The following is a 26620-nucleotide window of genomic DNA, read 5'->3' as shown; positions in this document are numbered from 1 at the left end:
CTAAAACTTGTTTTAAATTCACCTGTCAGTATTTCTGGAAATGATCGATATTATTTAAAAAGTAGTAGAAATCACTACATATATTATGTTTATCACTCTCCCAAAAACATTTTCCCAGTCGTCCTTCAAAACTTTATTTATTTATTTATTTTTTCATTGAAACGTCTAACTTGAAGTAATGTGTGAATCTTATTTCTTATTTTAAATTGAGTACTGCTAATTTTTTTCTGCTAAAATAATACTGAAATCCATTCACAAAGTTTAGTTCTATGAATGCTAGAATCTAGTGTAATTTATAGAATACTATTTCTTAGTTTTACAAATAATACCCTAAATTAATTTATAGTTTTAAGATTATTTTAAAAATTAAAATTTGAAAGAAAAAAATTAACACCTCATATCAAGTACAAGACAAAGTCACAGCGATGAATGTTCAATTTATTTTCCTCCAGAGCAGACACATTCAGCAACACTGAGAGCATTGAAGGAAACTATTTGAATTAACGGCCCTTCGCATCCATTGTGACGTCATGTTATTCCCAGAATAAAACTGCAAGTGTCACAAGTGGTTCGTCTCTCGTACGAATTCTCGGTTTTCACAGTCGTCGTGTTTTCAACTTTCAGATACTGCACTGGAATGCTGATCGCGGCTGTGGAAGCCTTGAGCGAACTTAGCCTGGTCTGAACATCAGTTAGACTGACTTTTGTACTCTGCGCATTCCCCCAACGTTGCGTCACGAACTGCCAGTAGAACTGTCGAGATCATGTGACTAAGTACACTCATGCGTCTGTCTCTTGGCGTGTTCCACAACTCTCATACATATTTTCATAAATATCTTATTGCATCGAACATTTTTTTAACTGGTTACTACAATTACAGCTGCTGTGGTTCAAATTTAAATAAAAAATTATATTTTCTGCAGTGATCATGCTGGTCTAGCCTAGTTTTATCTCTGGCAAGCATTTCCCGGACTTTTGCTTGTAGAAAAAGTGGCATAAATCGCTGGACACACACAGGTTTTTACAATTTACAACCGTTTCACCAATTAACGCGTCCCGTAACATCTCTATTTTGTAAGGACCTTGTTTCATGTCTCCCTCATCAGTAGACGGCAGATGCCTACATGCCTCACACTGGAGTCAACCTCTCGTTTGCTACTTTTTTTTTTCCTTTGAAAGTTGGAGGGAGTGCTATGAAACCTTCAAAGCACCCATTGGCGTACAGAGCACGCAAACGAGGAAGGGGTTTCCGGACGCGCATCAGTAATCCCGCCCCTTTCCCCTCCTCCTCCTGATCCCTTCCCCTTATCCACCTGACCCCTTCCCCTTATCCTCCTGACCCCTTCCACTCCTCATCCTGCCCCCTTACCCTTCATAAAGCGCGTGCGGCCGTTTGTCGTGGCTGCCAAGTCCATCTTACTCCCTGCCCCTTCCAACTGATGGCGGGGGGCGGGGGACTGGCCAATAGAAGAGTTTTACATCAGAGACACCACGCCCCCTGAACCCTTTCAAGTTTACGTGTCCTGTACGCTCCCTTCGTGCCACGCGCTTTCGACAGTTCTGCGCCCGGCACTCCCCCCGTCCCCCGCACACGCACGACCTCGATCTTCACGCCCCGATGTTGAGCATCTCCGTCTCGGGCGCCCGCAGCTGCCTGCTGGCCGCCTGCCGCCTCAGGTCCTTGCCGTTGATCATCATCGTGGCGACGAAGCCCGCCGCCAGCATCACGCACATGGTGATGTTGGTCACCAGGTCGCCGTACGACACCAGCAGCTTGCCCGTGATCATGGTGAAGCCCACGCCGCAAATCTCCGCCATCATGTTCAGCAGGCCCGACGAGGTGCCCTCCGGCTCCGGGTACGTCAGCTCCGCCGCGAACTCGAAGCCGATGGTCAGGTAGCTCGTGATGAAGAACCTGCGGAGCGAGGCCGTCACAAGGTCACGGCGAGGCACGAAGCACCGAGGGCCTTCGTAACTAAGGGCCCGGGGGCAAACCGTTCTGTTGCGTTCCCTACCAATTACTTAATGTAGGTGCACATTCTCAATCACACAATTAAAAATTACCGTGTCCATAACTGTAAACAATGTCTGCAGATATTGCCTCACTTGTAGTTTTTTCATTGGATTGCCGTTAACAATAGATAGGGACCAGAAAAAAATATCCATTATTTCAATGACCTCTAGAATAGACTTCACAGTCCTCTGCATACTCGGGCCTTTGCTGCAGAATGGTGAGACGTGTCAACTGGGTAGTCGGCGATGCGATTATTCTTTAGTTGATGTATTCCCATTCATTGGCCAAGAGTATTCCTCATGAACTGTGTGCAAATATCGCAAGTGGCTTAAAGGCTGAAATTTCGAACTTTAGCCTGCCATTAAACGGATCTGCAAATTTTTTCCGGCCGCTGGCGAAAGGCTTGTAATATTTTGTTCTGCTACCAGGGAAAACACTTGTATTTAAAAAAATGTTTTAACTGAACTAGCTTCCCCTCCTCCCCCTTCCCCCAAATGTTCGACGGCCCAGTTGCACCTGGACCACACCAGTCAACAGCAATGTCGTTACATACGATAACACAACTACACAGAACAAGGATACTGGGGAAAGGATATACTCTGGCCTGAAGTAAGAAAACAACCCAACATTTTCCCTGAGTGATTTCAGTAATGTCTGAAATAAAAACCGAGATCACGATGACGGGGCCCGGAATTCTGACCCAGGTTCTCTGGAATGCAGATCCAATGTGTTGTCGCTGCGCCACCTTAGTTAGCCATTGCCACAGACGGTGCGAACGGACAAACTCCGAGATGGACCAGAAAGCAATGAGGCGTTTCTGTTTCCTATTTTTGGTGCCGAGAGATCGTCTATCAACGAGCCAATAATTCCCCACCGAAGCATTTAAAAATTTATTTACGAGCGCCCACTAGAAATTTGGTAATCCCTAAGGTGAGGTCTCACAAGACATATTGATTTTTTTATTAATATCTCGTCATTACTACTAGTTAAGGGCAATTTCTATAAATTTAAAACCATACCTAGTTTGCATATGTTCTTCTGCCATAAATATTTTTCACAGACATTCCCTAAGTGTTATATAATGTTAAGTTAAAAGGCGCGCAAGGGCTTGTGATTGCTATCACCTTTTTGTTTCTACAACAGCAAAACAATTCTAAGACGCACGGAAGCGGATTATTCGGGCGTCTGACCCGGGTTCAATGAACATTAAGTTTCTCCCATGGGAAGCACACGCACCTTGTATCGCGACAATGTTGCGAGATACGCACCCGAGGAATGCGCCGACGGCGTACACGATCAGGATGTAGCCCATCTTGAAGGAGAAGGTGTACCCCACCATTCCGAGCAGAGCCATGCTGTACACCACCAGAGAGGTCTCCCTGCGAAACAATCGCAACATGCAGGCCTCCTAGCGTCGCTCACCGCTGATGTCCCGGGCGACAGCGGAGTTGCATTTACAGCAAAGACATTCTACAAACCATATTTAAAAACACAAAAACTAAACTTATTTAAACCAACTAAATATTTTAATGTTTATTTTTTGAACAAAATATTATAAGAATATGCTACTCAAATAAATTAATGCATATAGTCGTTCATTGTTTCCATAACGACGTTTCTGCATACAATTTTTGTTTGATTTTAACAATTTAAAAGTAAAAGACGTGTAAAATAAAAAACATTAAATAATCAAACTGAAAACAAGGATTTTGGAACAATAACCATTTCAAACTCTTCTATAATCATTCAACTTTAATATTGTACAAATTTAGTTAAAGCTCATGTCACGATTTTCACAACTCTATGCGAAACAATAATGCAACTTTGATAGGAAGGTGAACGAGGCAAGTGTCACTACATTTCGAGAAAGAACGTGGTACCGCTGGAATCCCCTCAGAAAAAAAACTCGAAATAAAGAATAAACAATGTTTCTAATGTGTCTAATGTTTTTAATCGTTGTATTTATTTACTTTAATAAACTTATAAATAAATTTTCCTCCAACTAAATTTCCCGAAGATAGAACCTAACATATGGAAAGTGTCACCTTAAATAATGCATGTGTAAAAGACTATGTTGTATTTTATTTGTAAATAACATGTATTGAATACAGCTTTCTCTTAAATATTTTGCTTTGCAATTACGAAGAAAATGGAAATTTTGTTAAGTAATATTTCCGTTAGCTGAATCTCCGAACTAACATCCAAATTGAAATACAAGCAATACCTCACATGCTCTCTAGTATAGGAAAATGTTTTGTTTTAACCCTTTGAGGCACACAGAAATATATTAAAAATAAGTTAGAATCTATTGTGTAACTTTTTAAGGAAAAATTAAAGCAGCCAATGTTGCTTGTTCTTGTTAGGATCACCAGATAGCAGCACAAGGCTTACTCACGCGAGGTATTTCGGCAATAACACTGGAACATTGCAAATAGTAACATATTTATAAAGTGGTATCATAGAAATACCACTATGAAAAAAATCACGTAGTTTCTGTATTTCGCTAATGGTGGCAGACTATTTGTTTCACCAGCCTATTAGGTCTCGTCTTAGGGAAGCCTGCTGCGTACGTCTGCGCTGTCGTCGTTGAGTTGTCGGAACACCTGTTTCATTTCATCGCTGGGTTCGCATTGCGTCGCTATACTGTCGGTGAGTTGTCCAGATTATCTGTTCAGATCCATCATTGGGTTTCTCTGTCGGTATCTCTATTGTCCAGGATTGTTGTTGTTCGTCTGTGTTTACTATTCTTGTTGCAACTGCCTCGTCGTTGTCAGCCAACTGTGTTCGCCTGTGCTGTGATATTGTTGTGATCAATTCCTTCGCGGAACTCTCTGCTATAGTCTATACACTTACTATCGAAGAATTTGGGTTGTTTTTTTTCGTGTTTTTTTTGTATTCATCTTTCTTTGCCGTTATTCGTTTTTTTTTCTTTTTTTACATACAGTGCAAAATAGCAAATGCGTGTGAATATTGAAATAATCTTCCTCAATGCAAGAATCATTAAAAAAAAGATACCGTTACTTCGAGGACGTATAGTTTGTCTGTTCGTCGATGGATGTCAGTCTCTTACTGACCAGCTCTTTGTAAGTGGTGCTTCAAAGCCGCCTGAAAAAAAAAAACGGAAAACGGACGACGACAAGAAAGAATACGATAATCAAAATGAAAACAAAAGTGCGGGCACGTGAGTTTATTCTGAACTGGTGTACAGAATTTCAATGGGTTCGGTATGATAATGCTCAGAGAAATATGTACTGCAACGTCTGTGAAGTGTATCCCAAACTAGCATTCGAGTCGGCATTGGTAAAAGGATGTTCAAATTTTTCGTAAAGAAACCTTGACGTCCCATGCAGCAAGTAGTTGCCACAGGCAGTGTCAAGACTTAGAAAATGTGCAAATGACCACCACAGGTACATCTCAGGCAGAAAAGGCTTTTCAGAGCATAAATAAAGAGGCACTAGCAAAAATGCAGTTGCTTTTTCGTACATCTCATGCACTGGCGAAACATGGACAACCGTTCACAGCTGACGCCAGCTGTCCGCGCGCGGGTCACCACTCACTTGAACTTGTGGGTCTTGTCCAGGACGACGCCCCCGATGACTGACCCGAAGACTCCCGCCAGCACCATCGCGAAGCCGATCCTGCCTCCGTCCGCCTCGGAGTTCTGGCCACAAGGAGCGACAACTCGCACTACAAACCTTTTTTTTTATATAAACAGTATACAAATACTCATATAAACTCACAGCGATTTGAAAAATTTGTACATTTACACGAAAACAACTATATATCACTACAGAATAGTGTTCGCGGTAATGCTGGGTTCGGTTTCTTACCCATGTTGTCCCAGTACCTGTAATAGTTGAAGTTATTTTTTAACTGTTCCCTGAAAAGCATTCTAGTATTAACTGTGCACATAATAAGCAGTAAACAACAAAATAACACGACTCGATTTTCATTTCCATGGTTTAAAATAATATTGCGCTTGAATGAAACATCAATTAAAATATAAAATTATGCGCCAATTATCTTGACATACGTAATTTATATTTTGCAGGAATAACAATAGCCGTGTGTTGTACAGAGTCACGACAGCTGAGACGCACCTCGAAGTAGACGAGCAGTATCTGGTTGAGCAGCGTGGAGACGGCGTAGAAGGTGCCCATGTTGATGCCGTAGCTGATGACGAGCAGCAGGAAGTTCCTGTTGGTGACCAGGGCCTTGAGCGAGGCGAAGTAGGACGGCTTCTCCTCCTGGCGCTTCACGCTGGCCTGAGCCTCGCTGGGCGGCAGCTTCGGGGCGGCGCGGAACACTGCGACACCCCCGCGTCGTTGCGGACATGCTTATTCCCTCACCACAGCTCTGTGCTTCCTCATAGCTGCTGCCCACAACTCATCATTGCTGAGGGCACCACTGTTTCACTGGGTCCCAGCGTGATGTGGGAGATCAGCAATGCTGATAAGTAGAGACCCGTGAATTTCGCGGATTCATTTCGTGTTATGCTAAAATACAAATAATTATACCTTAGTGCTGCTTCTTTCATTGGTTCTCTGTTAATCTGGAGGACTGAGGGCCAATTAGAGACCCTCACTCATAGAAGTGTCGAATCACAGGCCACCCAGTCGAGACGACTCACAAGTCAACAGCCAATGAATAGTTGGCATTTGCCCGAGTGTGTAGAGGATATTGGAGTCTATCCTGTAGGTCATTGAATCCGCGAAATTCACGGGTCTCTACTGATAAGTAGACCGGAAAAATTCGCGGGTTCAATGACCTGCAGGATGAACTCCATAGTTCTACGTACACTCGGTCAAATGTCACCCACTCATTGGCTGCTGTCTTTGTGAGACGTCCCAGCGTAGCAGCTTGTGATTCGATAAAGCTTTGGTGTGGGTGTTTCTCATTTGCCCGGAGTCATCCAGGTGAGTTGTGAGCCAATAGCAGAGGCAGCACTGAGGTATAAATATTTGTGATTTAGCCTGTAGCTAAATGAATTCGCGAATTTTTTCCGGTCTCTACTGATAAGGTGTAAGGGCTAAGTACACAGCCAACTGTCTGGTTAGCTGAGTGAGGTGGTGACTATGCTCGGATGGGTATCCCGAGCATTTGGTCATAGCCGAGGCTCTAACACCTTCCTGATAAAAAAAAGGGGGAGTGATCCCTGGTTCCCATTCTACCCTACAAGGGCGCACACATGGGAGGGGAAAGTTGCCGGCCATAGACTGGAATAAAACTGCTGAGGGGGCTACAATTCCGATCGCATGAAGGGAATAGTTAGGTAAGTGGTGGGGGAACCGGTAGAGGAGGAGAGTGCGTCAGAGGCGACGCCACTCCCAACACACGCGCTAGCGGTCGAATTGGAAGACAGCAAGGGAAGGGGGTTGGGGGATAGGTACGTAACGTAGCCGGAAGGAAAGACGGCAAGGGAGAGGTATAAATGACTCAGCAGTGATGCTACGGAATTCTCGAATCCTCGTAACGCAATAGGTTTCAATTCTATCGCTCGTGGACTCCACACTAACACTTTTTTTTGCGTAATTGAAACTGAATTATTAATTTTAATTTACAGTCATTTGTGAATTTGTACATTTACATGAATATAACTATATCACTTATGAGTTCGGATCCTTACACGGGCATTTATGCATTTATCCCAGTGCCTACTGTAGTTAAAGTTAAAACCGTTCCCTGAATAGCTGTCCAGTATTAACTACGCACACATTATAAGCATGATACAACAAAATAAAGTTAAATGATTGAATATTCGATTATCTTTTCCATTGTTCAAAAAAGTTTATGCTTAAATGAAACATCAATTAAAATGTAAAATTATGCGCCACTTTTTGTAATAAATACTCAGTATCATCTCGATAAACGCATTTCATACATGCAAAATTAACCATGGAAATATGTTCCACAGATTTAAAATATATTTCCTGAAGTATTACAAACTATTTCTTGGCAACTGGTTTGTAAAGGAATCTTTTGTTAAAGTACATAAAAATTTTTCTCTGGAGTAACGCATGCATGGCCACTCTCCTCCGGCTATAATAGTTACGTCTACATGAACTCAGTTTAGTAAACTCATTGATGTAATCGAACTTTTGTAACACTAAAAAGTAAGATTCCTCCTGAAAAAATATCAATACAAAAATTGCTCTAATATTTATTTAAAAACTATAAAACTGTATTCTTTAATTTTTACGAATGAAACCAAGTCTTATTTACACAGAAATTCATTTCGATAATTAGAGATTTAAAACCTCCTTACCTTATTTTGATTATAACTTGATACTACTGAACTTACCGAAACAATTATTGTTCATTTCGATTTGGCACTGAAAATATGGATTTGTAGCCATTGTAATATATATTTTATGAGTATTCATGTTGGTAAGTATTTTGGGATATGAAAAATATCACTTTTTGTGTTAAAAAACAGGTTGCCAGAAGTTAGCTTTTTGGGCGATACGAATTTTTTTTTTTTGCTCTTATAGCTTATATGTACACCCCAACCATTAATTGTTGTTAATATGCACAGAAAATGTGCATGATGTATAAAAGAACTATAAAATCCTGGCATAATTAATTACCAGTATACAATAATTTGACTGTATGAAAAAATGTAAAGGGTACAACACGTCCCTTGCACGCCTATTGTAACTTGGGTTGAGGTATTTCTGAAATTTGACTTTATACATCCATTTATATTCTATGGGTACGATGTATTATGAATTTTATTCAAAAACTTAATTATCATTTACGTTGTTCTAAACACATAATGGGCAAATTACGATAAAATGTAAACGTCGTCTGTACACTGTAATTTTTTTTTGTAAATGGAACAGAAATATTAGTGTAAAAATACAGATATTTGTAAAAAAAATTGTTCGCAGTAATACTGGGTTCGGATTCTTATCCGGGCACTTATGCGTTGTGTTGTCCCAGTACCTCCAATAGTCAAAATTATTTGTAAACCGTTCTTTGAATATCTTTCAGTATTAACTGCGCGCGGTGAAAAAAACAAAATAAAGCCAAATTGTTGAATATTTGATTATCTTTACCATGGTTTAAAAAGGTTATGCTTGAATGAAACATTAATAAGCATATAAAATATTGCACCAAATTTCTTAACGTATTTTCATATTATGCAAAAATTAATAATGATAACCGTGTATTGTACAAAGCTACGACATTAGAAACCATTTCTTGTAAACTGGTTTCCCAGAGGAAGCTTCTGCGTGGAGAGTTGACAGATGCCTGAACGACCAGTGTGTCGAGACCGGAAAAATTCGCGGATTCATTTCGTGATAGGCTGAAAATTCAAACATGTGTATAATTCTGCTGGTTCTGCTATTGGATCGCGGTTTAACTGGAGCTCTCTGGGCCAATGAGAGACTATCCGACCAAAGAAGCGTCGAATCACAAGCCTACCCAGTGGAGACGACTCACAATTATTTAGTAACCAATGAACACGCGTGTTTACTTTGAGAAGTGCAGAGGATAAATGGAGGCTATCCTAGAGGTCATTGGATCCGCGAAATTTTACCGGTCCCTTATACCGGTGTGACGGTCGGCGGAGTCTCACTCACCGAATATGACGAGCAGCAGGGCGATGGTCGGGCCCACGGCCAGCCCCACGTACAGCTTCATCAGGTCCCCGCCGATGTGGTCCGCGTCCTCGTGGTTGCCCACAATGGCCGGGGGTATGACGAAGCCCGTGGCCATGCCGACCTGCGCACACAGTTGCAGCCGAGCCTGCACCGCGCCGCGCTGTCTGGCGGGCATGTGTCGTTAAGCCTAAAGGCCGATAGGCAAAACGTCGTTAGGTTAGGTTAGGTTAGGCAAAACGCCGTTAGGCAAAACGCCGTTGGCCAAATCGTAGTTAGGCAAAACGATGTTAGGCAATTTGCCATTAGACAAAACGCCGTTAGGCAATTCGCCGTTAGGCAATTCTCCGTTAGGCAAAACGCCGTTAGGCAAAACGAGGTTTTGTCATCATAGTAACATTTTAGGCAAAACGCCGTTAGGTAAATCGCTGTTAGGCAAATCGCCGTCAGGCAGAACTCCGTTAGGGAAAACGCCGTTAGGCAAATCGCCTTTAGGCAAATCGCCTTTAGGCAAATAGCCGTTAGGCAATTCGACGTTAGGAAAAACGCCTTTAGGCGAAATGACTTTAGGAAAATCGCCGTAATGAATTCATGTTTAGGCAAACCGCCTTTAGGCAAATCGCCTGTTACTCTGTCTGGCTAGTGTCTACTGCTCGTGCAGTTTGTGTACGCAATATTGAACTTTCCGACCGGGTCTCAATCTCCATGTTGATTTATTTTTTCGTGTTAACATCTCAGCGCTTGGTAAACGGCATTTTGTAGGAGTAATGTCATGACAGGAACGGAAATCGCGTGGAAAACAAATGTGTAACCACGGTGCTGCCATCTGTGGCGGACGGCGTGAACCAGAGTGCACGGAGACAAAGGAAAACACTACATTATTAACGGTTTGATGAAATTTTTAACAGGATGAGGCAGCATTTTTATAAAACTCGTTTGTCGAAAATCAGGTCCAAAGCTGAGGTTTAGTATTGTTTCAAGTCTTTTTTTTTTTATCGGAGCCTTTCGACTTGGCTGCTTCGGCAGTTAATTCTAGCTGCGGGTGTGGAAACAACGTTTGAATCCCGTCAATAAATGTAATTAAAAACACAATTTTTCGTGCATTTATCACGCTCGGCTTTATTTGAAATAATTCTACGCTAAATATTGTGTCCGAGTTTCATATTATAAGTTTATTTTCATCTTTAGAAAACATGAATTTGCTCGTTACCGAGGTTAGATGTTTACACTCGCTCACATTTAAAAAAAAACTTAATTGTCATTACTAGTAGTTAAATGTATGTGTGTATATATATTAATTTTAACACTATAACTTTCTTGCAATTGTTGTTCTGTCACAAATATTTTCCACTGATAGTACACGTAGTAAATATCCGTTAATATTTTGTCGTGACCGAACAAATTTAAGTAGTTTTCAATTTATAGAAATACCCTTTAACTAACACTAATGATGAAAAAATATGAAAATAAAATCCATATGGCATGTGAAACCCAGCCTTAATATATTGCTCTACAAAGACTCAAACTTCTCATTTATCAATATGGCATACATGTAAGACAAAGGGCATTTTTTAGATTAACTAATAAAATTGCTAAAATTAATTTTTTTTTCAAAATCGAAAATTTTAAATTTGTTGAAATTCAATAATCATTCATTGTTGAAATTGTGTACGAGACTAGTAAATAACTATTTTTATTTTAATTTGTATATACATATATATACTGGCAGTTAGTAAAGTTATGATAAGTGTTAGTTGTTTCCTAGCGTTATAAATGTTACCAGGCTAATCACTTGCATCCCACAGTTGGACCAACGGCTAGGTCCAAGTAAACCAAGTAGTGGTGAGGCAGACACGTAAACGAGGCGTTTGGGATTTTACAGGGGTGCTCTCACTGGCCTTGTTATCTTAATTCAACTCCATTCCCCTTCTCTTTTAAGAAAACACACGCCATACGCTTTTCAGAGCGGCCAGGAAAAAAAATTGGACAACCGACTGCATTACGTACCATCAACTAAAAAACGTCTAAATGTTTATTTATAAAGCTGAATCACCAATAAGCATTTCAGGCGTTTCGCCTTTCACACAAGTCTACAACACTGGTTCGCAGATCGGTTCACCCAATTTAACTGTCCAACTAAAGTGATGCAGAAAACGATTCTTTAAATTAATTTAATTTGGTATGTTGTCATATCGTTTACACTATGGATATTATTTATAATTTGTATTCGTACACAGAAAAAAGTAGCAAGCTACCTTTCACGAATTTTAATATACTTTTTAGGTACTTTTACGGAACAGTTTTACACAGTTTTTCGTTTCAAAGTCATAATGCTCCAAAACCATCGTTATCTCAAAAGTTTAAACATATATATCACATTTTTGTGATAAATGATCACTGCTACAAAAAATATAGTAATGGAAAATCTCGTTCAAGTTCGTTAATGGGCAAAATAAAAAAAAATAGGTAGGGGAGGACGGGGCAAGTTGACGAGCGGGGCAAGATGACGAATGACTTATTTCCACGTCATGGCACTAGATAGCACCACCTAACAGACACTACTAGCGCTCCACACTGGTGGGCACTAAAGAATCGCACAGTGAAGCCGCTGCCACCATTTAGTTGTTTGTTAGATGATGTTCGTACATTTGGTCTGACGTATTGTAATTTTCAAGAACTTCGAAGTAATATCTCATGGACAAACAGGTAAGATATTTGGATATTCAATGCCACACATTATTACCTTAGACTATATACTTTTCTTAACCACTATATATTGTTAACCTTTAATTTTTTTTCCTAGCGAAAAAATCCAATACTAATAACATTGCTGATCGGGGCAAGTTGACTGGGGCAAGATGACGACTCGTCATCTTGCCCCAAGTGCTTTATACGGTTTTTGTGGTATCCACATACAACTCTTTTATAACTTTTGTTTGATTTTCTGAGCTTTATAATCTCATAAGCAAAATGCAAGTGTCATCACAAGCTCACCCATGAAAGCGATTCTGGTTCAGAGGAGAGCTCAGAGGATAGAACAAGAACGTTTGAAGCAACAAAGACAAGAGTCTAGAGAAGCCAAAAAAGGAACTGTTACTAAGAAACTGAAGCTCGATTCTCGAGAAAAATCCAAGAAGCTCCAACTTTCGACAGGCATGACTTCAGCTCAAATATCCGAAGTGCAGTGTCCAGTGTGTGATGAGATTTATGTCAATCCTCCATCAGAAGACTGGATCGAGTGTTGCAAATGCCACACATGGTGGCACGAGGACTGCTCGAACTTTGAAGGAGGAAAATTTGTGTGCGATTATTGTTTATAAAACACCAACTCTGAATTAGTTATGTAAGTTAACTATTAATTGTAATTTTCAACAAACCAAGCCTTTAATAACATGCCTTATATGTAAAAACGCATGTAACAATGTTAAATTAGTTAGTTTACAGTAGTTTGCATTCTAAGAATAAATATGTTTAAACTTGTGTCAAAAATGTCATCTTACCCCGTAGTCAAAGTCATCTTGCCCCGGTAACGGGGCAAGATGGCACATTTGCATTATATTTTTAAAAGGGCAGAATTTTTGAGATAATATAGAAATATAGATTTTTTTCATGTAGTTACACCACGACAAAAGACTATTCTAATAGTGTCTGGAAAGAAGGAAATCGTATTTCCAAAATTAAAATTATAAAAAATGGTGAACTCTTAACATCGCCAACTTGCCCCGTCCTCCCCTATATATGGGGAAAGTTTTTAAAACCAAAAAATTTTTATAACTACCTTAATATGACAAATGTCACATCCGTACTAATTTATTATATATATTCATAGATATACCAAAAACCTTTGTAACCATGTAACCATAACTACAATGTTTGGGAAAAAAATCGGGGTTGGAGGACAACAATTTCATAACTCCCTTAGTAGGAACACCATCAAATCCTTTGAAATTGTTTGTAAACCTTATAGGCCCCCCTAAATATTATCTTAAATATTTGCCTAAAACAATTTTTCATAAGACGAACCATTGCTGTAAGGGATTAAAAAAGGTAATTGAAATACGGATAAAATCATATTTTCCATTCCATATACACTATCAAAACTGTTACCATTTATTGTAAACCTTCTAAATGTTTTCTACAACTTAAGTAAAAATATTTTTCATCACTAAACATAACTGTAGGGGGTGAAAAAAACAGGGTCTTAAGGACAACGAAAAATCATAACTCCCTTAGTAGACATAGCTATTACCAAATCATTACAATTTATTGCAAACCTTCTAAATATTATCATAAACTTTTGTCTGAAACAGTTTTTGAAAGTAAACCATCACTGCAAGGGGTGGGGAAAAAAAATGTTGAAGAACAAAAATTAATCATAACTCCCTCAGTAGCTACACGTTAAAATCCGTTCAATTGGTTTGTAATCCTTATAGACATGATCTTATAACTTGGTCCAATACAAGTTTTACGAACAACTTATTATTAAAAAGGATCAAAAATATTGTTTGAAAGTCAAAACAAAATAATTTCTACCTTAGTAAGTATAGTATGAACTTCATTCTAAATTATCCCTTGCTGGATGTAGTGAATTAAGGTCTCAAAATATTTTAGCTGCATGAAATGTGGTAAAATGTCTGAGTCCTCATTTTCGATTATTGGCAAATACATAAGATGTTAAGTACATTACAATCACAAAATATTCAAGAATTTTCTATAGTGTTCCAGAAGTTTCTAGTACGTACCGAAAGAAATGGCCACCTCGGAATCTACCTGCGCCTGTAGGAGGTGTTGTTTTTGTTAACTTCACTGGACTAAGCTCTATGCTATGCTGCACTCACGACAGCGCGACGCGAAGGTCACGATGCGACAGCAAAACATCGCTCTATTGTAAACATGCAGGTTTTACCCGAGAAACCAACACCACACATACGAGAGCCCATCAATGCTAGAAAAAAAATTATTATCGTATTGTCGCGTCCCAGAGAACCTTTCGCATGACAAATATTCACGTATTTGTCCGATTATTTAAAAGCCGCATTTAGCGAGTGCTCAGGAAAATTTTCCCCGAAGTAAGAAGGGCGTAACTTATTACTGACCATATAATAGTAATTGAGAGTTGGTGCTGACTTTTTATAAAGCACTGTCACGTTACATTTGGTAAAAACTCCAATTATTATGTATTATTTACTCTCTCTCTTCCCCCCCCCCCCCCTTTTCTCGGTAGAGGTTACAACGGCTGTCGTCGCCGGGTACTTATTGTTTTTAAACCCAATCCCGTTACAATATTATTGTTTGAGAGTAATACTTATAAATGTTTAATTCAAATTCAATTATCATTAGAAATATTTAAAAATTGTTTTAATAATAATAATAATAATAGCAATGCACTAGTCTGACCATCGTAGCAAAACAAAAATACTGACGCGCATTTCTGTAAGGTTCCTTCTGTCACCCTGCACTATATTACTTTTTTTTTTGTAAATGGAACAGAAAGAGTCATATAAATTTACGGTCACTTGATTCTACATTTGCACATTGACATGAAAACAACTGTATCACAAAAAAAATAGTGTTCGCAGTAATACTGGGTTCGGATTCTTACCCAGCACCTCCAATTATAGTTAAAGATATTTGTAAACCGTTCCACGAATAGCTTTCCAGCATTAAATGCGCATGTAATATCAAATTTTTTAATATTCTTTTATCTTTCCCACGGTTTGAAAAAAGTTATGCTTGGATGAAATATCAATTAAAATATAAAATTATCCACCAACTCGGTATATCACGAAAATCGGATTTCATCTATGAAAAAATTGCCACAGCCACGTGTTGTACAATTGTATAATTCTCGGGTGCGCGTGAATAAGGGGATAAGTCAAATATTGGTAACAATGTATTTTTTTTATGGAATGAAATAAAGGAGAACAAGCTCTACAAATTGGTCCAAATGGGTTAAGTCTAGCACCCTTGTGAGTTATTCTATGGCACTGAACTTTTGGAATGATTAATTACTGATCTTGCATACTTGGAAGAACTTTAAATGTTTAACATCTTAATTTAAGTAATTTTGACATATCCCCTTTATCCCGCGCACCCGCGATATTACCGACTGTCTGTCGGCAGCTGGTTCCCAGAGGGATCCCGTGCAGGAGCACGGAGTGTCGCGGCGAGTGCTGCGGCGAGGGAGCGGGGAATCACCTGGATGCCGAAGACGCCGATGGCGGTGGCCGTGGACACCTGGTCGGGCCCGAACCACACGGCGGCCAGCCGGGCGGGCAGGCCGATGATGAAGATCTGAGCGGCGCCCACGAACGTCTGGCCCAGGAAGGCGACGTAGAAGAGGTGGCGCGCCACGGACGCCACCTTGATCCACGAGCCGGCCGTCATCAGCACGGCGCCGCACAGCAGGGTCACCTTCAGGCCCTGCGGCGGAGACACGCGCGGCCTTGCACCCTCAGCACAGCACGGGGTTCGAGTCCCGACTGCAACCCCCGGCGAAAACCACCCGACTCACAACACCTCAGGGTCACCAAACATCCGTTATCTACATCACCATTAAAACCTAATATACGAGGGCTGTTTTTTTCAACCTCCGAAAGGCTATATAAAAAAAAGAAATTTACGTAACATAGTAATTCTACCACCAAAAGTACAGTAGGGTCTTACTTATTTTAATACATAAAAGCCAAAACTATCGAGGCATTTGTCATATCGTAACACAAGCTTATCTATGCATGTCATGTTTCGAAGAAGTTCGCCGCCAGTGAATAGAGATAACAGGACAAGTGCCTTGATCTCCCGCTCCCTCACGACACCACTGTAAGGCGGGTGGACTAATTGTGCGGAGTATTGTGCCTCATTTTTCATATTCTTGCGATAATTCTTGACGCGGGAGCCAGTGCGCCGCACGATTAGTCCACCCGCCTCACAGTGGTGTCGTGAGGGAGCGGGAGATCAAGGCACTTGTCCTGTTATCTCTATTCACTGGCGGCTAACTTCTTCGAAACATGCATAGATAAGCTTGTGTTACGATATGACAAATGCCTCGATAGTTTTGGCTTTTATGTATTAAAATAAGTAAGACCCTACTGTACTTTTGGTGGTAGAATTACTATGTTACGTAAATTTCCTTTTTTTATATAGCCTTTCGGAGGTTGAAAAAAAAACAGCCCTCGTATATTTTCACAACTAGAGGTAGTTGGGCGGCAATCCGTGGCCTGGAACTCTACGCGGGCCCGCGGTTCGATGCTCGGGTCTTGCATTCGGACCTCGAGGCCCGCAATGGCTGTGATGACAGTACATTTGCAGCTCACCCTGCGGCGGTATTGCCTGATTGAGCAACAAGTCTGAGCCACACGGCCTTGCAACAGCCCGTCGGTCACTTCACCTGCAGCCGATCGGAGGGCCCGACAAACTTCATTCGCCAGCCCGTCGAAAGAATGGCAAACTCGCACTTTCGACGGACGGACGGATGGATTATATCTGTGGTTTATAGCCGCGGCAGTCAATTGTTACTCGAATACAGGACTGTGGTGTTTTTATTAGGTCGTTCATATGAGTCAATACAGGACTGTGGTGTTTTGTATCAGGTCTTTCACATTATTTTTGCATAACCACAACGCTGTTCGTAAAACACATGTCCAAAAAAATTATATCACTGCTCGGAATTTTTCCGAGGATGTGCTGATACAACACGTAAAGAAACACGTCACAAATACTAAACAACATCGAGATAAGTCTCTGAGAGAAAAACATTAATTATTGTTAGTATAATTTAGGTACTTGGGGAAATATTTTGACGGACGCTTGTCTAGCTGCGGTCGTTGGCGGACGAAAGAGTGACGGACGGGCTATTGTAATTCCGCCTTTAGGCGCAATTGCAGTCCTAAACTCTGCGGGAACTGGGCTTTTTTTTTTAACTTTTATCGAGGCTCTTCCAGGATAAATTTGAAAATATTATCTTTTTCAAACAAATTTTTAAGCCAACTTGGAACTTACGTATCGGCGATAGTTTTGCTCATTTTACTTGAGAAATTTTAATATTCTTTTCCGATAAATTATCCTCGAGTCAGATTTATAAATGCTTACGATCAAATTCCGGTGGAATCGCGTAAGTATAAGTGGCAATAAGATAATCTGAAAGCTTTTTTAATACGAAATTATGAACTGGAATTAGTAAACACCAGTTCTTTAATTTATATGCTAATCATATTTTTATTTTTATTTTATTCCCACTGAGGCCCATATTTTTAAAAGAACACTAGTCAGACAAGTAAAGCCCAAATGGACAACCCCGGCGCGGGGCGACGGCTTGCCCTGTCTGGAACCGCCCTTGAGCCCTGATATTTGGGAGATGGTCCTTACTGCAGGGAGAGGGGCTGGGCGGGGGGCGGTGTGTACTAGCCCCGGGGTTCAAGGCTCTTTTTCCGAAAATCTGGAGTAAACGAAATAATTTTTTTAACTTGTTAATTTAGACGATGGTATTGTTAAATGTCTTTAGAAATTTCGTTTCTTATCAAATTCGACATAATGAAGTTTACGTTACGTAACAAATATAGGTCTTAAATTCAATGACAAAACATTTGACATTACAAAAGATCCAGTAAAAAGGGCTGGCTTGCTCAGCCCTTGAGCTATTCCTGGTTAACACTTACACAGCCAAAAAAACACTTATGTAGAAAAATAAATTTATATTTTACATAGTGAGGAGTTGCCACCACTCGCAGAATCTATAACTTTTATTATTCTTAGCAATCATGCCACATAAATGAGAGTTACCTATGTTTTCGGTACACATTCTGCGGTAAATATACTGATGTAGGCCTATCATCAGACCGAACAGCCTAATCTTCAACTAATAACTTCGTTGAAATTTTGTTGTTAATATAGTTATTATTGCTGAGTTATTTTTTTTTAACTGAGTGATTGATGACGATATTCCGTTGTTCATTCACTTTATTCTATTTTAACTAGGCCAAACCTTCTCGTCAGCAGGATAGTTGTGCAATGGTACTGGTGTTGCGTCCCACAGAGTGTATTTGAAGTACACAGAATAACCGGTTTTGAACCCGAAAATGTATTGGTATTAAAAAGTGTAACATGCGATCTGGTCGGAACTCGACCAAGTTACCATGGTACCAGCTCAGACCAGTGATTTATAAGGGCGTATTCAGGGAGAAGTGAAAGCACAAAGAGCAAGATGCTACTGTACAGTTAACAATTTTGTAATTAAACCTCTCAAATGCTGTTAAATAAATGTTATTTTGCTTATAGTTATTGTTTATTTATTATGTAATGCCACTATGGACCATCCTTACGCACGAAAAAGGATAAATTCCGAAAATATCTCCACCCCTCTCCTCTTCCCCTTTTAATTAATATCTGGATACACACATGGTGAGAAATGTTTGTAATCAAATGCATTCATACACAAGAACATGTAGTTAGACTCAGCGGCGTATTAAGTTAATTTGTTATGAGAGTGCTTTCAGTTAACTTTTCAAAAACATGAGCAGACTAATTTTTGAACTTACGTAGAAATTAGTACCTTTTTTCAATGTAAAAGTACATTTTTATTCATAGCTGTTACGATATTTATTGATTTTACACATTTTTCTCCCTTGAGTAAAATGTTTTTCAAAAGCATCCCTAGTCTGGTTGGAAGGACACTGCCTCAGCACCGGCGATGGCTGACGGGTCAAGCTCATATGAAAAGGTCGTGGACTACATCACAACTCCCCGGCTTAGCTCAAAATTATGAGCAATTAGTTGGATACCCGTTGGTTCGGAGCCCACTTAAATCTGTGCGGATGAAACTGGGCGTGAATGAATGCTGTATAAGATCTGGGGCACACGTAGAGACATTTGCGACAAGGGCAGTAGATACAGAAAAAAACAACAACCCCGGACAATACAGCGACGCACAGGCAAACGCAGTTTTGAAACTAAACAGATAGTCTTCATTGTCCATTCCTGAGATTTTATCTATGAAAACCAGCTGAACGGGCAACACATGCATTGTGGTAACTCAGTCTTCAACATTGTAAGAATCTTTCAGAGGACCTGAGGAGAGAGTGACGACTACTTTCAATTGCAGCAATTGATCCCGACAGCACCACCAAGACATGCATTGTGTTAACTCGATCTTCCCCGCCGCAAGGATCGTCCATTGAACTCGGGGATAGTGCGACGGCTACCTTCTTGTCCAGAAGCCAGGACGCTGGCAGCACCAGCAAGACATATATTGTGTTAACCCAGTCTTCCCCACCGCAAGGATCGTCCAGAGAACCCGGGGATAGTGCGACGGCTACCTTCTTGTCCAGCAGCCAGGACGCCGGCAGCACCAGCAGGACGTAGGCCGCCATGTACACCATGGAGGTCCAGTTGACGGCGTGGCTGCTCACGTTGTAGTACTTGATGATGATGTTGGCGATGATGGAGAACTGCAGCCAGTGCGCGGCGTTGCTGGTGGCGCAGAAGGCGTATATGGCGAGCATGACCCAGCGCCGGCCGTACACCTTCACTTGGTAGTCGGCCGCTCGGTCCTGCTCCTGGTCTGCAAACACGGACAGCCAAGTGACTCTCTCGTTCGCGAGTCTTACAACTCATCGCGGTCACATCACGAGCAAGCCCAGGAGTGGACTCTTCCGGCACTAGCCTCAGCTAGTAGAGGTGGACTAGGTCCTCGGCAGGATCGCGGGCTCTCTGGTTGTTCTCAGGAGTCCCAAAGATGTAAGAGGTCTGGATAGGGGACTTTACTGTCTGCCGGGGAAGGGAGGTCAAGCTGGCAGGGAAGCTATTGGTTGCTGATTGAGCTAGGGGGTTGGGTGGTGTCGATGCTGGGATGGGTGGCCTCAGCCTCTCGACATAGCTCTTTACCGACGCCTCCAGACCGCAATTTTACTGGGTACAAATTCCCTAGCTACATTGGTCCATGCAGTACCCCGTCGGATCTGCCCTTCTAGGGAGTAAATGCCAGCCCGCAAGGGTAAGGGAGCGCGTGTAATAAATCAGCAAAGCGCGATCTTTTTTAAAAATCTTTATCCATCCGTGTGAACCTAGTACTACAGCAAGTAAAAAAGCATTCATACATGAGAGAAAAATAAGTTTATTAATATACAGTAACAACTTAGTTACACACATATGTATAGTGACTTTTTTTCCGTACTTTTACAAGGAAAATTCTTGGAAACTCCGTTGCCAACGGTATAACTTGTAAAATTTCAAGACAGGGCTTGGTAAAATTACAAATGTTACAAAACTCTGTCTTGTATTTTTACAAGTGATATCGTTGACAACTGAGTTTCCAATTGCTTTCCTTGTAAAATTACGGGGGGAAAAGTCACTATATGTGTGTCTATAAGTTGTTACTGTATATTAATAAACTTATATTTCTCTCATGTATGAATGTTTATAAGATATTTTACTTGCTGTAGTACTAGGTTCACACGGATGGATATAGATTTTTTAAAAATTCTATTTTAATATCTTTATGTGTACCTGTCTAATCCTTAATTAATGTCTTAAAATTTAAATTTGTTTAACCAATATTGTATCCATATGATGGAAAATATAATAACAGATAAATCAGAATTAATACCAAAAACCAAGTCATCTTGCAAGATATATAAAATAATATGATACATAAGAAAGTATATTTACAACGCACGAGTGCCAGCGTGGTATAGTTATTTTGTTATATCTGCAACGGCTTAAACAGCTTAAGCCCAGAATGCAGAGAATCTGTTCTTTTTCTCCGGTTTAAGTTAAAAATTGCTATATCTTACGGAAATGTTTATATATATTTTTTTTAAATAAAGAAAATGTAGCGTATGTCTATCTGGTATAATGTAGCTTTATATAGGGGAGAGAAAATTTTTATCTCTCCATTAGTTTTAGATTTGACTACTTACAAACAATAAATGGCTGTTCTAAATTGTGACTTCCAAAGTTATTTGCAGTGTTTTTCTTGGTTATCTGTGATTCATAAACTGTAACTTGGAGAATATTTTTTTGATTTTTTTGAAAATAATAACCATTTCCACTTTTTTTAAATCTAGGGATGGAGGTGGAACAACTGTTTAAATTGCACACTTTTATAGTCTAGTTATCATCTCGTTTAAAATATTTCCAGGATTTTTGGCGAAAATAAACAAAATTAGTTTGACAAAATATAATTGCATATTATCAATTATTATATATATTATCTTTATATAGTATTTAGTTATACACTATGTTTTGAGGTAAGTCGTTCGCTGACACGTCCTTTATACACGAGTGGATTTGTGTATGTCGAGTAAGTTCATTATGTTTATAAAAGAATGTCCAAGTTTTAAAATTTGAAAGTATTAACTGTAATCATTTAGATTGTTGGTTTAAGGTCACAAAGAGTAACTCAGTTTTAGATAAACGCATACGCGAGTAAGGCTTTGTTATTTTCTCTCTTGCAGCTCGAAAGAATGGCTCTTTTCCCTATTAGTAGAGGATAAACCTGCAAACTTAATTTGGCAACAGGATGGAACCGCTCCCCATTGGAATCTCTTTGTACAATTGTGGTTGAACGTCGAAGTCCCTGACCGTTGGATTAGTAGTGATGATCGAGACGACAGAGCTATTTTCCGCTGGCCTCCACGTTCACCTGACATAACGCCAAGCGATTTTTTCTTTTGGGGCTTTATTAAAGATCGTGTCTACGTTCCGCTGCTACCTAATTACTTGCCAGAGTTGACACAGAATCGATGAGACTATTGCTTCTATTACATCGGACGTGTTAACCGAAGTGTGGGAAGAATTGAACTTTAAGTTGGATGTGTGCCGTATAACTAAAGGTTGAACATTTGTACATATTGAACTTTTCTAAAATAATCTAGGTTAGTTTACCTTCAATTTGATGTATGATTTGTTGTAAATAATATAAATTAAACCGTTATAATATACCATTTAAACTTGGACATTAGTTTATGGACATCGTGTGTATTAGGATGTTTATGTGCAAAGCAGTATAGTATATATATAGTAATATTATGTTTTTCACAAAAAGTAAAGTGGTTTTTATAGTGTTAATGATCTACTTTTACATGTGTGTAAAATTAATTTTGACACAATTCTGTTTACTTTCGAAGGCATAGGTACTTTAAAAAGTTCTTAACAATTAATTTAGTATGTGTTCAAATCACAACTTCTACAGGGTTTTGTTAACGCTTTCACATAATCGGTAACAATATTCTTTAATCTGAATTTAAAATAACCCAACGGTGCACAAAAACCTGCAACTATGAACTAGTTGACGGAACTAACTCACTTGAAATAAAACGGTTTGTTAAAAAAAAAAGTATGAACTATGTACCAGTGACTTCCACTAATTTTGCATTGGATTCCGATTCTTTTTTTAATCATAAATTAATTTGTTTCTTTAATTTCGAGTTTTTCTCATAAGTTCATGAATAAACTATGGTAATTGTTTATATAATTTTACATAAACTTAATTAATATTATTGCAATGGTTTGCAAAAATTTAAGCATATGTATACACCAACGCTAGAATGAACCATGACCATGTAATCGTGTGGAATGCAGTTTTGAATTAACCGATCATAAGTAGCTTTTTGTAGTAAAAAATATTTTTTAGGATAGTATTCACAAACAAAACAAAAAATCGTTTTGCCAAAATCATAGAAACCTTATTTCTTCTGGGTTTTGGAAATACTTATTTTTTATTGATCTATAAATGATGTAATTAAAATAAAGTTTATTGCGTCAACGGCTAAATGCCAACGGTTAATTAAAAATTATGTTATAGGCATTTAATGTTCTCAATTTATACCAGAAATTAAATGTAAATTTAAATTTAAGGTTCTCAAAATCTTTTTTAATTCAAATAAAACTCTTTGTTAACTATCAACTAATGTTACAGTATTGATTAAATTTACATAATTGAAAAGATTTTTCACAATTTTTGAAGCAAAATGATTTAGGGGATTGCGCCTTTCATCGCTGATTCCCGCCGAGTTCCGCTGTTTTCGCCAGTCAGCAAACTCTCCGTCAGCATGATTTACAGTTACTGTGAGTTCACTGATTGATTACTTAAGTCAGTGACACTAGTCCATCCTGTAAAGCTCCTGGCTTTGCGCGACTCGTCAGCGCCGTGACGTATCCCGGTGTCACCTGATTGGCCGCGCGGCTGGTGTCCTCCCGTCACGTGGCCCACCCGGGCTTCAGTCAGCACAACCTCATCCCGACGCCCGTCGTGACTGGCCCGGTCTGAACCTCGGTCTGAACACCGCGCGGCGGAGTGAGGATGAGCGCGCGCTACTTGTGACCCAAGTGGTCGGGGGGTTTCAGTTCTACTCCAGGCCTGGATTCATGAGAACTAGGAAGCTTGTAATGGCCCGTCTACAGTAGCAATGTCCTAAACTGTGTCCGAAGGTCACTCGTCGCTGATTGGTCCACATGACCCTCTGACGTCATGCGTCAAGTGGGCGAAGGTCCGAACCTACCTGGTCCGAAGACATTCGTCAATTTGAACATTTTGTCCCAACCTGTGTACTTCGGAAACAGAAAAAGAACAGAACACTCACGATATTTGAATTTCCGGTTCCCGTTTGAAAATGCTGTGTTTGTTTTTGTTATAGAAGGAAATTGAAGGTGTTGTTAGTCACTTATAACTTACATAAGTTCAATCTCAAACTACAAAGCATCAAAAATATAAACAAAAACATTTGGTTTGGCACATTTACTCCGCTCTAGTGACAACTTTAGAAATCAATACATTCGGACATCGGACATCGCAATTGTGGACAGGGAAGTTTTCGGTGAGACAATGTGACGTCACTCACATTCGGATAAGGACGCGGACCACGCACAGGTTCGGACAATTGTAGACGGGCCTTAAGCCTCCCAGCGCCAGGCGGGAACGATAATAACCTCTTGAAGAAAACCACACATACACACGCACACATTCACATTTAACATACTAATAACAAAACTTTCAGACCCCACAACTTAAAAAAAAAAAAAAAAAAAAAAACATATGACGAAATACACAGAATTAGAATTCAACCGGTAAATTTCGGCTGCATGTTCATAATGAGAAATTACGTTAAAAGAATCTGTAATCTGTATGTCTAACGTGCTTCTCAAGGATGTTGCATGCCTTTTCTTTTGAAGTTGGGGGTGAATAATTTTTTTAATTGGAAGTAATATGCGAGGTTTTTTTGAGGTAACATTTTTTTTTTTCATTGAAATAATGGAGGGTTATTTTTTATCATCATACATTTTTCAGACATGTTAGTAAAATATAACATTAATAAACATGTTCACGTTTAGATTTATAATGGCAGCGTGAACAAGATTTCATTCACTACAAGCTGTTATTACCATAGCTAACGGGTAAATTTCTATTCGATTATGTAACTAAATGTTTAACGTGAATACAGAACCGTAGAGTCATGATAATCTCCAATTTTTTTGTTCATGAACGCTATAATTACTTGATGTATAAATATAATCAAAGAAAAATCTATGACTGAAATGCTTATAAAACAACGGGAAACCAAACAAAACTGTGTGTAAAAACTGCAATGTGTAGATGTCATATAGACTTTAGAGTTCACTCCACGTCTTATCTCACAGATAACCTAGAGTAACTAGGAGTACCGTTTCTTAAACTGTTAAGACACTGGTTAAGTAAATATTTTAAGAATGTCTGTGGAAAAGACTTTGATGGTTCATTCTCAAGTAGTAAGTAAACCAACATAACATACCGACTGAAAATGTGTTTCCAAAGTTTTGTTATTTCTTTTTTTTCAGGATATAAAGTGCCCTTAGTACTATTTTGAAAACTACAGACAAAATTCCCGTTACAAATTTATATTCATACAGTCACCAACGTGGGTGCATATGAATCCACAAGCAATCAAACTAAAACATATATGTTCAAATATCATTCATAAAACTACTACACTATCTGTGAATTTGTAATGGTTATAAAGTTAAACTTCCGTTTATTCCATTGCCAGCTTTCGTTAAAAAAGAAAATCTTGTTAGCATTTTTTAAGTGATACCAAGAAGAGAATGTGCTGTAAAATAAAAATGGTTTACGACTTCAGTAGGATATTAACGGAGGGCTATAAAACATCCCTCAGCGCGTTTTGTTATTTCACGTATTAATCAGAGCGGAGCTCATAGTGTCTACTGTGCATTTTCTTCATAGTGCAAAAATGTTCTTTCATACCTATGTAATATTTATTTAATCTTTTTATCTAGGGCTTAATAATATACAGCGTTTATGGTGTACAAAATAACCTTCTTAACAGAATTTCATTGGTATATGTAATAAAGTAATGAATTTACAACCTACTGTTTTGATTTCTGCCCATAGTTTAAAACTTTGGAATTATGTAAAATAAAGAGTCCACACTAGTGGTGGCCATTTGTTAGCTTACCATCTACCTGGTAAATTTAATTGACTGTAATAGGCTGATATGATTAAATGAGTCGTAATTTAAACAAGGCGCTTATTTATATCTTCACAACATGTTGCACTACTCTTAAAACACATGTTTTGCCGTTGTACTAAACGATATGCGAAGAAAGTTTTATGTGACCTAAGTTGACTTTATGTTGGATTCAGATGGACTAACTGTCGTGAATGTAACGTGAATACTGTTGTATCAACATGGAATAGATATTTGATAAGGGTGAAAAAATTATAATGCTTCCATATAGAGTGTTGCAAAATATATTAATTGCCGAAAAATGGGAACGAAAAGAATGTGTATGTTCTACTTCTATAAACATATACAGGCCAAAACTTCCTCGCGTTTCACTGTTATATAATCATCTCCAAGGAAATTGGTTTAGCTTTTATTTATTCTTCTTGTACAAGAAAAAAACAGTTTACGTAGATTAGAGGTCGTAAAATTAATTAATTCAAATATTAGGAGCAATAACAGATGTTGAACCATATTCAGCTAATCATGAGAAAATACTAAAATATATATAG

General features: G+C 39.2%; 1 protein-coding gene across 2 annotated transcripts in view; it reads right to left on the bottom strand.

Annotated features, from left to right (window-relative positions):
* Window positions 1-417: 417 nt before the first annotated feature.
* LOC134534874 (uncharacterized MFS-type transporter C09D4.1-like) overlaps window positions 418-26620 on the bottom strand; it is a 112588-nt gene continuing 86385 nt past the window's right edge. For both annotated transcript variants that reach the window (XM_063373521.1, XM_063373530.1), the window contains exons 2-8: window positions 19929-20173; window positions 15817-16041; window positions 9601-9742; window positions 6115-6320; window positions 5572-5675; window positions 3283-3393; window positions 418-1915 (exon numbers count right to left, since the gene is read on the bottom strand). In XM_063373521.1, coding sequence (XP_063229591.1) covers window positions 1609-1915; window positions 3283-3393; window positions 5572-5675; window positions 6115-6320; window positions 9601-9742; window positions 15817-16041; window positions 19929-20173 — 1340 coding nt within the window. In that variant the 3' untranslated portion in view covers window positions 418-1608. The remainder of the gene's footprint in view (window positions 1916-3282; window positions 3394-5571; window positions 5676-6114; window positions 6321-9600; window positions 9743-15816; window positions 16042-19928; window positions 20174-26620) is intronic.

The sequence above is a fragment of the Bacillus rossius genome, chromosome 1 (genome assembly GCF_032445375.1).
Source record: "Bacillus rossius redtenbacheri isolate Brsri chromosome 1, Brsri_v3, whole genome shotgun sequence".
NCBI classification, from domain to species: domain Eukaryota; kingdom Metazoa; phylum Arthropoda; class Insecta; order Phasmatodea; family Bacillidae; genus Bacillus; species Bacillus rossius.
This window is presented reverse-complemented; position numbering and strand designations above follow the sequence as displayed.